Here is a 15966-nt window from a genome sequence, read left to right on the forward strand (position 1 = left end):
AAAGGCCATTGTGGGGCCGTAAAGGCCTTTATGTAAAGGTAATAGCGGCAACCGTTATATGTTATGGGGTCGTAAAAGCTGTAATGGCCGTAAAAAAACCCTGTAAAGCCTGTTACGGCCCCCATAAAGCATGTAATGGTCCATTATAGGGCCAATATAGGTTTTTTAGATTTTTTAAAGATTAAAAAAGAGACTGTAATAGGCTAATAGCGTTATGGCCTCCGTAACGACTGTTACACCATGTATCGCAAAGGTAACGGTGGTGGCCGTCATGGTCACTGTTACTGTTACGGAAGACCTTGCTCCCACTGCTGGAGATGGCGGTCAATTTTGTATGAGAAAGTTGTTCAACAAGACTGTAATATTGAAAAAAATGTTAGAAGACTTGAGGAAATGTACTGTGGTACCTATTTACAAGGACGAAGGAGACATACGTAGCTGCACTAACTATTGTGGAATTAAACTTATTGAAAATTTTTTCTTCTTATTTTTATTTATTTATTTATTTTTTATTTTAAGTTTAAACTTATTGGGTAATGCTACAAAATTTTTGGGAGAAATGTATGTTCTATCGAGCTGATGATATGATTACTAGGAAACTAACAAAAATGCCACCTTATGTACCTTTTGAATTTATGGGATTACTGGCAACTCAAATGTGGACGATGCTCATATGGTTGGGTTATTCATGGGCCGGGCTCAAATTGGATCTCGATGTTCCTGACTACGTATACCTTGGCCTACTTAAGGGGTCTTAGAACCATATTGAGGTCCTGGATCCAGATTTGACTGGGTTCAGTTACCCATTGGGTCTTCAGACCTTTGCTCTGGGTTATAGCCAATTTGAATAAGAGCACTTAGAGGGTTGGACCCATTGGATGAACAAATTAATTGCACACACACAAACACATGTGCCATGTCGATACATGGGTGGCATGTACATGGGTCTCTTGGACATGTATGTGGGCTTAGGTCTGAACCCAACTCGATTTTTAATTAGGACCAACTGACCAAGTTGGTGGACCTGCCTATTTAAATTAGGCCAGCAACCTCGGGTGTCCATGGATTTGGGTACTTGTTGATAGCCTTGTTGCTGGGGAATCCTTGGAGATCTAGTGTAGAGGGGATCATTCATCACATAATTTAATGTGGGATCTTTGCCTATTGAGGTTTTACTGGGATTGGAGACTGTAATCAGACAAAATTTGAAGTGAGGAAGTCTGGGTTGTATATGACTAAAGTCACTCTTGGCTCTATAGACTTTTGGTTATTGAAGGGAAATCCAAAGGCTCCTTGGAAGCATTGCTTTTGTGTAATGAAATCGGGGGTGTGATTGGCCCTTCTTAATATCTTTTAGCTTAGTTCTTAGAGAGGCTAACTCCCAGGCCAATGTTTCAACCAAAGAAAGTGCAGTGAGAAGATCATTGTATGTTGGTGATACTTGTTTATTACCTTGATGGACAGTGCCCCTACCCACTTCTATCAATAACTCTTGGATATTTGTAAAAGAAAAAAAAGAAGAAAATTACTGGTGTTATAACATGATAGATCGACTTGTTAGTAACCATAATCAATGCTTACTATTTCGGTATCGCACCCGTGGGATATAGATACGTATTGGTTATTGAACCGGACATATCATTTGTATTAGGTAATATATCGCACATTTTGGGAAACATGGGGAATCATTAGGAAATTGGTCGAATTTTTCAATGAAACTTCAGGTATTGTTAAAAAAGACCTTAATACACACTTTTAAATCATAACATCACAAAAAAGTGCACACAATATGTTTCCTTTGTTTAGTGTTCTAAGCTATGTGCTGTCTCACTGAACTGATGCAACTATATTCAAAGTGAATTCATAACAATTATAAAATAATTTTTCTTTTTCGAAAAATCAGAAAAAATACATGAATCAATAGATCAAGCATCATACATGTTTGATTTCGTGTTTGGAGTGTAAGATTGCAACCAATTTGGGAGAAATTGGGAAGAATTTGAAAATTTCCCAAATTTCCCCCAAATTGGACCACCTACCCTCAAATTTCGAAATTAGAGTGTATGTGATGATGATTTCATCAAACACTCTTAAATACTGCGATATTAGACTCAATTGATCCCTGCTAGAAATGAAATTTCAAAAAAACATTATATTTTAATTTAACTTCTTTTTTTCGAAAAATCACAAAACTTCATGGATCAATAGATCAGTCTTCATACATGTTTGATTTCGTGTTTGGAGAGTAAGATTGCAACTAATTTGGATAAATTTCGAATTTTTCCAAATTAAGATTGCAACTAATTTGGAGAATTTGGGGAAAATTCGAATTTTTCCCACTTTCCCCCAAATTGGACCACCTACCCTCAAATTTCAAAATTAGAGTGTATGTGATGATGATTTCATCAAACACTCTTAAATACTGCGATATTAGACTCAATTGATTGCTGCTAGAAATGAAATTTCGAAAAAAAAACATTATATTTTAATTAATTTTTTTTTCGAAAAATCACAAAAACTTCATGGATCAATATATCAGTCTTCATACATGTTTGATTTCGTGTTTGGAGTGTAAGATTGCAACTAATTTGGAGAAATTTTGATTTTTTCCCAATTTCTCCCAAATTGGACCACCTACCATCAATTTTTGAAATCCAAGGTTCAAATCCTTGCTTTTTCATGCAAAACATGAAGAATCAAGAATTACCCAGAAGGGCAGAACTATTGTTTATGAGAAAAAAAAACCATGATTGAGGGTTAAATTGATTTATTTATTAAGAACATTACTTAGAAGGGCAGAACTATTGTTTTTATTTATTTATTTTTGTTACAATTGCGTGAAATAGTTCCTATGATTATGAATAATAAACTTTCTGGAAAACAAAAACTTGTTCTATTTTTGGAGGGGGGTGTGAAGCTTTGAAAATGAAAGAAAAGAAAAGCTATTTTTAACAGGGAAGATCAACATCAACAAGTTGCCTCTCAACAAAAATAAATAACTAAATAAGTAATAAGAAAAAAAAAAGAGGAAAAGAAGGGGGCCAACATTAGCAAATTTGGCTGGTTGAAATTGAATCTGCCTATTCAGTGTAGAACAGTCAGTTCTTGAATCAAAATATTCATTAGAACTAGTACCTTAGGGCCTGTTTGGTTTTCCAATGTCCTATGAAATGCAAAGTAAATGAGCCATCATTATATTTCCAGGTGTTTGTTTAAACATGAATTATGGATTGTAAATTGAGAGTCAAATACACTTGTAAAGGAAGTAGATAAAGTAAATTGTAATTATTACTTTTTCTCATTGTAAAGCTACCATTGCTACAGTGATTTGTGGGTGAAACAAACGATGCAGCGCAATTATCGTTGCAGTCAAATGTAAGTGATGTAACCACACAATTACATGAGTAAATAATGATTACTCATTTACAACTATTCACTGTTGTAATTGGAAAACCAAACAGGCCCCAAGGAACCGGTCTTCTACATTGAGGCAACCTATTCATTGGTTGAACCATTGGATCAAATGAATCTGATTATTTTTTGAAAAGGAAGAGAAAATGCATACTCTAATCTTAGTAGCCATACTTGTGAGTCTGAACTTTAGATTATCTGGATTGTTCTTCTGGTGGACCCAATCGATAGATAACCATGTCCCACATTCTTTCCCATGGGCCAGTTAATGGAGGATCTGTACTTTGTTAAGTGGCTTGCAAAGGGACAGTTAAAAAGGATAAAATAATTGTCTAGAGTTAATGTTAAAATGACAACCTATCAGACAGTAAGGATCATCTGGTGGGGGAGATTTTACAACGCGGACCACCATGGAGTGGTTTGCGTGATTGACAGATTGTATCACAAAAAAAGGTGGGCCCCTCCTGCAAGGCAATGACCTCAAGAAAAATAAAAAAGAAAGAGGAAAAAGAAAAAGAAAATCTTTCTTTTTGTGATCTTTTCCCTTCCATTGGCAATTGTTACAGGATCAGAGGGTAACCCTATCCGGTGTTCAATGAAGTCTTATAGACTATCAGAGCTCAGTCTGGTCGAGGTTGATGGCCTCAGGGCTCGTCCTCGTATTGATTTCTCTTCAATTTTCAGTGTTGTGAGTATTTTTTTCCCCTTTACTTTAGAATGCATGCAGTTTGTCCCTTTATAGTCCCGTTAGAGTTGATAAGGTCTTGATGGATTGTTGCACGTATTTTTTATCAGGTAAATCCGATTGTTGATGATGTCCACAGTAGAGGCGATGCTGCGGTTATAGAGTTGGCGCTTCTTTGATATTTCCTTATATTATGCATATTTCAATGCTTTCAGGGTCATTGTTCCTTCTTGTATCATTATGGTCATTGATTATAATTTAAGATCTATGTTGTTTTATGTAGTTATACTGCACGCTTTGACAAAGTTATACTGGATAAAGTAGTAGAAAATGTTGCCGATCTTCCGGATCCAAAGGTGGGCCACTTTCCACTGTAATTTATTTTACAGCAATATATGCTTCACATTTGATGTGACTGTTGTTTCTATAGAATACCCAACGTATTCCGTAACGGTAATCGTGGCCATAATGGTCGCCACCATTACGTTTACAATATGGGTTGTAACCACTGTTATGGCCCCTGTAACGGCCTTTACAGCCCTTAAAATTTTTTTTTTAATTGGAAAAACCCTCGAAAAACCTTTCTCTGCCCCATAACGTTGAAAAAAAAAAATCCGAAAAACCTATATCTGTCCTATAACAAACCGTTACGAGGTTGTTACGGCCTTTAGAGGGGGCCTAATGGGCCGTTAATGGTGGTTACAATTCGTTTTTTCCATAACGGCTGTCATGGCCGTTACGATCTCTTAACGTGTAACACTTGCCACCGTTGCCTTTTTATGTGACGGCCTTTACAACACACCATGAGAATACCAGCTACATATTTATTTAAAAAACTAACTTCCTTAGCTATGGATGTGTGCTAACTTCCCTGAACAGAGCACCATGTGGTTGTATCGCTGCTACATGAGGGAGTGAGTGACCTTCATTTTTTTATGGTGCAAAACTGTACAGTAGTCTAGCCCTTCTCCATAGTTCTCCATAAAGTCATTTTTAGTGGTATGCTAGTTAGTCCTATTTACAATGCTTTATTTAAAAGCCGTAATACATATTTCATGATGGTTTGGTATGTTGCAGATATTTTGGCAGGTTCAACACTGATAGCTTTGTTTAAAGCTGTTGTGTGTATTGAGCTTCCCCATTTTCATCATCTTTGTAGTTAGTATTATCTATCAGCAGTTCTTGGATATCTTTTTTAGGTTCTAGACTTTAGAGACTACTGGATTAGGAAGCTCCTTTGAAATAAACTAGTGAATGGCTTGTGCACTGCACTTGGGGGAGTGTAAATGGGACCCTAAAGACGCCAGTGAGATGGAGGGGTGCCTCATGCACACATGCAACTATGGCACATGGCATATGCGTGAAATTTGGGCCATTGATCATGTGGGGTCCACAGTGGACATGATCTAGCTAGAAAATCAGGCCAAATAACTCAGCATTTGGGTCATATGTGTATGACATGAATGGGTGGTTAGAAAATGACAATAGTGCCGTTCAATGTACATGTGTCGCCCATCATATGAGTGGATCAACCCCATTTTGGGGCTTGTGAGACTTGCGCCATGGGGATTGTGTGGCATGATAAGAAAGATATCCATAGTACTGCTCCCTACCTATGCTTTTCTGTGCAGATGAATGAGTCAACACTTGAACAAAATTACAAAATACCTCCATAGGAACAGTTCTCTCCATAGATTCGGTTGTTCTAAAATTTTCATGGTGAGGGTATTGTTAGAAATAGTAACCCAAGAACTTCCTTTATCTCTAATATACATAATGCCAATAGCTTTGGACATTTTTGCGCATGCAATTAGTCTTCACAACAATGGTTAAGAGAGGGTACATTCGTCCTAAAACATAGTTGCCTGGCAGAGAACGGTTGAGATTTACCACACAAGGGACGACATAGATTTTACCACCCGCTTCCTTTCACTTCTTTTAATGTGTGTTGCCTGCACTGACTCTCCCCTCGTTTAGCTAGCATTATGTATCTAATTAGGAAGACTCTGATGTAGGCTCTATGGGTGCCCACCCTGATGAATGCGTGACATCCACTACATAAATTTGCTGTGTCTGCTCATTTTAGGACGTCAGAAAAATTAGGTGGATTAGGGACTCAAGTGGGCCATAGAAAGGGAAACAATGAGGATGGCTCACGTAACGTTTCCTTCTCTATCGTTGTGCATGTAGCACATACTTACCTGTAATCCCCATCTTTCCCTCTGCCTCTCTCCCCTTAGAATTCATCTCCCTTGGGAAATAGTTTGGATCAGCCACACACTGTTTCCTCCTCCTCCTCTCTCTCCCGCGGGGGGGGGGGGGGGGGTTGCAAAAATCCCCTAGTAATAAATAGTATTATTATTTGCGTAGTATTAACACAACGGGCATGGCACATTTTCATATTACTTTTAAGCTTCTCTCTTTGCATGCTTGATAATTGACAACACCGAGTAAAACTTTTTTTGAATTTATATGTCTATTACTTTTGTGATGAGATTAAACAGGTGCAATTTCATGAATTGTCTACTGCGTGCAAGATATTCAATCGTTTCTTCCTTTTTCCAAACTGCAGCTTGATTCAGCTGTGAGAGAAGCTTTCAATGTGGTGTACGACAATATATATGCATTTTATGCTGCACAAAAGGCTCCCGAGCAAACTGTTGAGAATATCAAAGTAAGTAATTAGTTAGGCATGGTTCATTTGGTTGTCTTATCTTTGTAGCCTAGCGTAGCATGAGGTTGCCTGCTATGTATCCGAGTAGGTTGTTACATGCAAAAGGGTAGCAAGGTACATTGCTTCTGTGGGTCTTTATGTTCCGGGAGGGACGGCAGTTTTACCTTCGACGGCTTTGATGCTAGCAGTGGTATGTTGGTCTTATTTAGTTAGCTTTCTAGCCCTGCTGTTTCAGCATACTGTAATGTTCTATGACCGTTGATGATCTTAGGTGACATTTGGTTTCTTCTATGCACTAGCCTGCACAGATTGCTGGGTGCAAAACCGTTGTTCTTGCAACTCCCTCGAGTTGTGATGGTAGTATCTGCAAGGTATTTTTGTTTTGTGAGAGACCTCATAACTTATTAGAACATTGCCATTGGCCCTGCTTCTGAAAAAAACACCTCCTTATTCATTCATAGGAGGTACTGTATTGTGCCAAGAAAGCGGGCGTGACACATATACTCAAAGCTGGGGGAGCTCAGGTCTGAAAGCTTTGCAATCTTTTAATATGGATTGAAGTGAATATTGTATTTTTCTGTGGCCAAATGCTACCTTTAGTAATAACTTCTTTTTCCTCCCACTCTGTAGGCCATCTCAGCCATGGCTTGGGGGACTGCATCTTGTCCTAAGGTACTAGTTTTCCATTGCTTGTATTCATAAATTATTCGTTCTTATGCATCTGTGTACATGCTAAGTAGGACCGTCAATGGGCCGGGTTCGGGCTGGGCCGAGGTCCGTTCCTGTCTGGCCTGCAAAGTAAACTCATGCCGTAGCGTAGCCTGTGACAATTACGCACAGCTTGGGCACAAGTCTAGCTTGAGTCTGAGACCAGCCACCTTCCGCCCATATCATGCATGATATTGACAAAAAAAAGCCCTTGATACCTTAAACTGGCTAGGCTAGGTAATGTAAAGACATTTTTACACTGGGCTCGAGTGGGGTAGCCCGTGGGATGCGGGGACACACTTGGGGTGAGTGGCTTGTGTGAGGCGGTACCCATGTGATTTGAGGCCTACGAGGAGGGTTTGACCGAGGTCCTAACCGATGCGATGTGGAGCCTGGGCTATGAGATAAATGGATTAATTTGTTATGCTCTCAGTTTAAGCTTTTAGAGCAAGTGGTCAATTGTCCCACATCAAAGTGGTATCAGAGTGGGAGGTCTTGTGTTCGAGATTCCTCACCGGGGGTGATTAATGCAGGGGCATTTTCACACTGGGCTCGAGTGGGCTAGCCTGTGGGATGCAGGGACATACTCAGGGTGGGCAGCTCGTGTGAAGCGAGCCCCACCTGTGTGAGGCGGCACTCATGTGATTTGGGGCCCACGAGGGGGGTTCGGCCGAGGTCCTAACCCATGCGATGTGGGGCCTGGGCTATGAGATAAATGGATTAATCCGCCATGCTCTATCAGTTCGAGCTTTTAGAGCAAGTGGTTAATTGTCCTGCATCATTGGGTTAGGTTCATGCTGGGTTGACATGCTCTTGGACACCGCCTATGCCCAGATTGATTAATAGGCATGCTTAAATTTTATGCCCGGGTCTGGCCCTTGGGCCTAGTATTTTGGCCCAAGCCCACATCAAATCTCGCCAAGCCGAAAAGACCAATGGGCCAGCCTGGCCCATTGATACTAAGTTGAGTTGCATATTTGCCAAATCTACGTCATGCTTTTACTATTAATTATGCATCTGAAAGGAAATATCATGATCTTCCGTATTGATTATTAAGATCAATGGGCTGTTAAATTCGTGATCACATCCTGTTCTTGCATTCCTTTCAACTCTTCAATAGTATTATATATTTTTTTATGCAGCAATTTTAAAAGCATTGTATCTATCATGTGTTGTGATGTTCAAAACTGGCCGGATCTTAGTAATGTTCCAGAAGAATAAAAAAATTCTGCAATATTCTAGCAAGCATAACTGTTCTTTTCTTCCATGGTAGTGTGATGTAATGATGCTCTGCTGTTTAGCCAATCGAGGGATTGATGTATGGGTCCCTTTGCTAATGGTGGTTAACAAACACCACCTCATTCTGTTGCTTTCATTTTATTTTTTTTTCTATATATATATATATATATCATTTTTCTTATTATCTACATCATCTATATGTTATTTTTGGATTCTGTTCTTCTGATTTATCTTATCAATCAAATTCAGTTTATGCTAGGTAAATTATCAGCATCTGTTCGCCATTCTGTAATCATTACATTGCATTTATCTATAGGGATTCATTTCTGAAGTGAATCTTCTGTTTCGTATGCACTTGCCACCATGTAGCAATATTCTTCTTCTTTGATAGGTGAAACCATGTAGGAATTTTAAACGTCTCATGTATCCCAATATCCATTTTAACTATAACTATCCATTTGAACTAATGTCTCCCGACTATGATAATTTGCAGGTGGAAAAAAATTTTGGGCCTGGAAATCAATACGTCACAGCCGCAAAAATGATTCTCCAAGTATGCATATTGTTCCTTCCATAGACTATAAATTCATATCTACAGTTGCAGATTCCAATTTCTCTTGTGGTTACATGGTTCTATTCACAATTAATATCATTGACGAAATTGACCCTGTGGAATGTTTTGCCAAAGGAAAAATGAAGTCATACATCGGTGCAGAATTCTTATTGGTCATATGGTTTTCCCCCAACTTGTTGAATACACAATCCATTGATATTTTGAAAAACCACAATCAAAATTTTGTCTTCTACATTTCATGTGTTAAGGGCATTATGTCACTAACTCGCAGCTTCTAAGAGCGATATTGATGAAAAGCAAATATACAGTTCTTGGGTTATTTAAAAACTCGCTTAGAACACATTTCATTCTCAGTCCTTAAAAAAAGGGTGTCTTTCATTCCCGTCGCTAGTCTAATGGACACCATTACCTTCAATTTTTGATGACTCAAAAGCATTTTTCTTCATTTGATTGACATTGCATTCTCTTGTTTTCTTTCTTGTTGCAGAACAGTGAGGCCATGGTTTCTATTGACATGCCAGCTGGCCCATCAGAAGTTCTGGTCATTGCTGACAAACATGCCAACCCTGTTCATATAGCTGCAGATTTACTCTCTCAGGTCTCTCTCTCTCTCTCTCTCTCTCTCTCTCTCTCTCTCTCTAAGTTATGTACTCCAACCATTTGAGAGATGTGGGGCCAGTGATGGATTCATGCAATCCAGCCCGTCCATAAGATTCGTCACCCCAGAAAACCCCCAGAGTCTAAAAATAAGCCTAATCCAAAATTCAGATGGGCCACTGCACAAGGAACATATTGAGAGGGGTTGTCAACCGTTGATTAGCATGAGGACCTACGTTGTTGCGTTTGCATAATGAAGTCCATTCAGATCCTTTATCCAGTCTATATGAAGGATCAGGCCAAAATTCAGGCTGTTTTGTGACTCAAGCGAGCTCCTGTGACATTCAAGGGTGTTCCCTCACAGTTTATTCTCATTGATGTGGCCCACCTTAGCCTTGGATCAGGCAGAGTTTTGGGTTATATATATATATATATATATATATATATATATATATATATATATATATATATATATATATCACAACTGAATTGATAGATGGGTTGGATGGTGAGATAGATATATCATGTGGTCTGACATTTGCTGGTGCCACCTTAAGCTTATGGTGGTACTGGAATCACTGGAGTGCACCCCTTGAGAGAATGAGACCAAGTAATTGTTTGTTTGTTCATGTTGCATTTGCTTGAAAAGGCATATTTGAAAGCTTGATATTTAAAGCCCTTTTAATGAGTGGTGATTTACAGGCAGAACATGGTCCAGACAGTCAGGTTGTTCTTGTAATCTCGGGGGATGATGTTGATGTGGCTGCAATCGAGGTGGAAATCAGTAAGCAGTGTGAGAGCCTTCCAAGGGGAGAATTCGCTGCAAAAGCATTGAGCCACAGTTTCACAGTGTTCGCCCGAGATATGGTTGAGGTCAGCTTAAACTTCCACCGGCTTTTGGTATCCTTTTGCTATATAAATGTAGGGAGTGGTTTTAGGACTTGGTGACTTGGACAGGCTTGCTCTGTCTAGGTTGAGTCTCGACTTGGACTAGATAGACTGAATCACCCCTAAATCCTGATTCACAGTGTTGAACCAGATCAAACTTAGCTCAGTCCGATTCAACTAAGACAGGTTGTCAATCCTAAGGCCTTCTTGTATTTGAACTAGTGGCAGAGTGCCTTTAGTAATTGATTCCAGGTCTAGACTCATATTTTAGTTTTGCAGCATTCAAAAGAATGGGGGTGACTCATCCTCGCATATGGCATTGATGTACAACTATCTAGACTGTCCAAATTGTGGGTCCCATTGTGTATGGAGCATATCTTTTAAATCACACTTATAAGTAGTGTTTGAAATATCAGTATCGTGTTACGTATCACATCCTTGGGATACAAATACGTATTGGTTATCACACAGGATATGTTGTTTGTATTGGGTTATTTATCGCACTTTTTGAAAAACATTGGGAAAATGGTTGAATTTTTCAATGACACTTCAGGGAAACTAAAAAAAAATAGTCTCAATTGACAGTTGGTTGAAGGGAATTTTTTTTTATAAATGATTTTTATTTTTAAAAAATTAACAAGGACTTAACAAATTAGTAGATCAGCCCTCATGCATGCTTGATTTCATGTTTGGAGTGCAACATTGCAAGCAATTTGGGAGAAATTGGGGAAATTTCAAAATTTCTTAATTTTTCCCAAATTGGACCACCTACATTCAAATTTCGAAATTATAGTGTATGTGATGATCATTTCATCATATACTCCTAAATATTTCAAACTTAGTCTCAATTGACAGCCGATTGAAGGAAAATTTCAAAAAAAAATATGGAGAACATGAAGAATGAATGGATACCAAAATCAAAGCTCAAACTTGAAATGGCCAAGCTATATGTCCTAGAGGGGGGGTGAATAGGACTATGCCAAATTAAAAATAAATACAGCAGAATATGAACCAAAGAATAGATAGCACTATACACCAATCACAGTATAGGAATGGAAAGCAACCTAAAATGGAGAAATAGAAACAAAAATTGTTCTAAGGACAACCTTACACCAAAAACCAAAGTTTATGGTAGGACAACCTTATTTCTAGAACAAATAGAGAAACTGAAGCTCAACGTAATAAAGAGATAGCAAAAATATAATGCTGAAATGTAAATCTAAATTATTACAACATTTCCCACTGTGCTAGAAATGAAATGATTACAACATTCACATTCACACATACATTCCACAATTCAGAATGATAAAAGATAGGAAATATAAATCACTCATCCACAACACAAAGAATTATAGTGGTTCGCCTGTGTGTTCACCAACTGTTAAACAACAGCCACACAGAATGCTACTCCACTCCTAATATCCTCACACAGGGGATATTAGCGTTCACTATCAAATAGGTTTTCACAGGTTCACCCAAAACCTTCACAATTGTGTCTTTTTCAAAGGGCTTACACAATTCAAAAACCCTCACTTCTGAGTTTTCTGGCTCTCCTCAGATAACCAACAACTTTGAGATTTTTCTGGCTTAACCTCAAATAAAACCAAACAATGTAAATTACACAAATTGTAAAATACCTGATTTTCTCCTTCGTTGTAGTAGCCCAGAAGAACCAAGTCGGAGTAGAGATTTGAATGTCAAAGTTCAATGTCCAATACTCACTTTATAATGGTCATAGGTTTTAATAGATTTTAAATTAAAACAAAAGGGCTAGCTCTAATTGATTTTGATTCCAGAAAAAGGAAAACAACAATTCCTCTTTTCAGATTAGATTGGAATGCAAGAAACAAAATCAATTAACAAAGCTAAAGAAAGAGAATATTAAATATGCACACTTAGCTTTAAATGGAGCACCGACTTATCTCTCAGAAGGCCGAATTAAATTAACTTGAATTGCTTGATTTATTCTGAGATTCGTGCTCTATTTATAGGTGAACGAATCACGTCTTCGACTGGTCTAAGGACCTCTACGACTGGTCGTAGAACCAACAGATATTTGAAAATTCGGGCGCGATAAGATTTGGCAGTTTCACGACTGGTCGTAGGTCTCTTTCGACTGGTCGTAGGATCCCTTTGACTGGTCATAGGTGGCCGAATTTCAACGCTGTTCTTTGAGTCATAGGTCTACGACTGGTCGAAGATGCAATCGACACTGTTCCTACTACTGGTCGAACAGTCCCCAGGACTAGTCGAAGCCGAACAGAAAATTTTCGATTTTTGTAACAAACTTACGACTGATCCAGGAAATGTTTAGAATGGTCGAAGCAGTGCTAGGACTAGTCGAACAAAGTCCAGGACTAGTCTTAGAACAGACCAAACTCACTTATATAAAACATATGAATTATGTATCCAAAACGGCCTACTCTAAAGGTCAACCTAAGGTCAGTCATACCTCAATAGTGAAGTAAGGACATTGAAACTTTAGAGACGAGTGACCTTTGAAAGTAATGGAGCTTGAAGTCTTGATGTCGTTTAATCTTGAGAGCTTTTTGAGATCTTGAGATTGAACTTGAAAGCTTCATGAGATTCTTGACTTGTGAACAGTGCTTGTCAAACTAAGTTGATCTTGAGTAGAGCATTGTTCTTCACAGATGCAAGGTTCATAACAGTGTCTTTGACACCACAAATTTGACAACACAAAGGGCTATAAACTATGGCACTTACAAAACTCCATGATTTTTCATGCAAAACATGAAGAAGTAATGGATTTGTAACCATTCGACACCGATTTAACATAATTTCAACAAAAAAGGGTCGGAAATTGAAAATGCTCACCAGATCAAACATGTGGGAGATATTGGCATTACCTATGTGTTTTGCATCGCACAAGTTGGATATAAAATATATCGTGGGATATATCGATATATCGGCCGATGGCGTCGATATTTAAAACACTGCTTACAAGCAAATCCTAAATCCTTACTATTAATGGTTAGTAATGGATGGTTAAAGGTAAAACATCGTGAGTGGTTCAAATTCAAATTATCTTCATAGTGCAATTATTTGGTTATCCTCCATCCATGGATGGGTCAGCAATTTGGAATCAGATAGTCTGTATATTTGTACAACTATGCCACATATTTATGTCTGAAGAGTCACTGCCATTTTTGAAATGGTGTAAAACTAACATAGGAGTCTAGCCCTTGATTCAAAACTTAACAAAAGCACCAACAACAATGAAAATGGGGGTCTGGAATTTTGGCAAGGCCACTGGTTTTATGGTCTGTAGGACCACCCTTATTTGCGGTCCTCACTCCTCAGGTCACTCTGCCATACATGGGTGTAGGGAAGCGCGGAAGGTGAGCCCTCAAGATCTGACGGTCTACACGAAGTTTGGAACCCTCACAAAGCAGAAGAACGGTCCTTCAACGGCCCGCCTATCTACTATTAGAGCAGATGGAACTATTCACACCTCTGATCCTACGGTATATAGTGGCCCCGGATTGCGATCTATGGATCAGATCGTCCCAAGGACAAGCTAAAATGGACAGACTATAGCGCACACAATATCTCTCTGTATACTCTCGATTTATCGTATGACTCAATGCATTTACACGAGAGAAGCGCATTCCTTTTTATAACAGAGGAAGGAGAGTTTGGGTGGGATTGGGATAAGGCCAAATAATCCGATCAAATCCCTATCTACAATTAAAAATCAAATTTATATTTGAATTTGAAATTTAATTCAAAGGAAGAGACTGGAGAAAACATGGGACATACCCACTAGTGATTGCTCACAAGTGGGCCCCACTGGCCTATGTCCAACATCTCCCACTCAATCACATTGTGGGATAGGTACATAAATTTGTCCATCGAACTTGCTTAATAACAATCAAAGAACCAAACATCGCGATCAAAAGAATCAGAGGCGTGGGACCAGCTGGATCACCATAATCTTCTCACAGGTGCTTAAGTACTAAGTGACCACCTGACTAGTACTCAATAACCCAAGCTTTGTAATGCCTGTCTTAGTCCGCATGACCACACCGGATGGAGTTAACTCCCGATCTGGAGTATTCGGCCAACATACGCACTTATCCAACTTATCGAGTTATTCTGAAAACTTGATTTTTCACAAACTTCGATTGAAATCAATTTAAAGCAATACTTATATATATATATATATATATATATATATATATATATATATATATATATATATAGGGAAAAGGTACTATACGCTCGACCTTGCAGAAGCACTCTGTAAGGTCGAGCGCTGTCAGCTTGCTTGCCGTCGGATGGAGCCATTTTGAAACCAACGGCCATCCGTTTACTGCAGTAGAACCGGTCATACCGGTTTCATTGAGGGCGAGGATGTACACGGCCCTTCAAATAAAAAGTTTTACTCAGCTGAAGCCATACCCGTGCAGCCCTCTCTCTCTCTCTCTCTCTCTCTCTCTCTCTCTCCCCGGATCCCCAAAGCGGCTACATCCCGTGCAGCATCTCTCTCCCTCAATCCCTAACACTAGCCACGTTCGCCTCTACCTGTCTCTCTCCCTCTCTCCCTCAATCCCTACTACCAGCCATGCCCGCCTCCACCTCTCTCTCCCTCATTCCCTACACCACGTTATGCAGACCTCAGATTGAGCGTTACAGGTAAGGCCTCTGTTTTTTTAAAAATATTTTCTTCTTTTTTTTGGCCTCTGTTTTTTGGTATTTTCTTTGTTTTTTTCCTAACCAGCACCATTCATATGTGGGATGCACCGCATCTTCTTCATTCATTGGAAGATGTTTCTAACCATATTTAATTTTATGTCCTGCATCAAATCCACTCATCAGAAGGGCCAGACTTGTGTGAGGAAAATGGTCAGTTGAAAAATCACCAATTGTCCCAGATTGTCCCATCGGAAGGGCCTGGCTGCTGGCACTGGGCAATGTTCACATTGAGTCCCACCTGGTAATGGCCCGGATCTCCTACACATTTGCAACACAATCTGTTGCTGCAGTTGCTTCTTCAGTCTAAATTCTCATGAGCGGAATCATATGATCCTACACCGACGCCCTGCACAATTTATTGGGCTTTTGAATCTCAACAATTTGCGTTGGTTCTCTAATCCAGACCATTGGTGTTTTTCATCCTACTGTTTATTGACATGCCACCAAAATGTCGCAGATTGGAATGTCGAAGTC

General features: G+C 39.1%; 1 protein-coding gene across 1 annotated transcript in view; it reads left to right on the forward strand.

The window, feature by feature from the left end:
• Positions 1 to 15966, forward strand: part of LOC131249818 (histidinol dehydrogenase, chloroplastic-like) — a 33994-nt gene that overhangs the window by 1711 nt on the left and 16317 nt on the right. The window contains exons 2-12 of the mRNA XM_058250574.1: positions 3978 to 4099; positions 4207 to 4259; positions 4380 to 4452; positions 6669 to 6770; positions 6859 to 6960; positions 7070 to 7141; positions 7232 to 7294; positions 7401 to 7442; positions 9211 to 9270; positions 9779 to 9889; positions 10591 to 10832. Coding sequence (XP_058106557.1) covers positions 3978 to 4099; positions 4207 to 4259; positions 4380 to 4452; positions 6669 to 6770; positions 6859 to 6960; positions 7070 to 7141; positions 7232 to 7294; positions 7401 to 7442; positions 9211 to 9270; positions 9779 to 9889; positions 10591 to 10832 — 1042 coding nt within the window. The remainder of the gene's footprint in view (positions 1 to 3977; positions 4100 to 4206; positions 4260 to 4379; positions 4453 to 6668; positions 6771 to 6858; positions 6961 to 7069; positions 7142 to 7231; positions 7295 to 7400; positions 7443 to 9210; positions 9271 to 9778; positions 9890 to 10590; positions 10833 to 15966) is intronic.

The sequence above is a fragment of the Magnolia sinica genome, chromosome 6 (genome assembly GCF_029962835.1).
Source record: "Magnolia sinica isolate HGM2019 chromosome 6, MsV1, whole genome shotgun sequence".
NCBI lineage: Eukaryota > Viridiplantae > Streptophyta > Magnoliopsida > Magnoliales > Magnoliaceae > Magnolia > Magnolia sinica.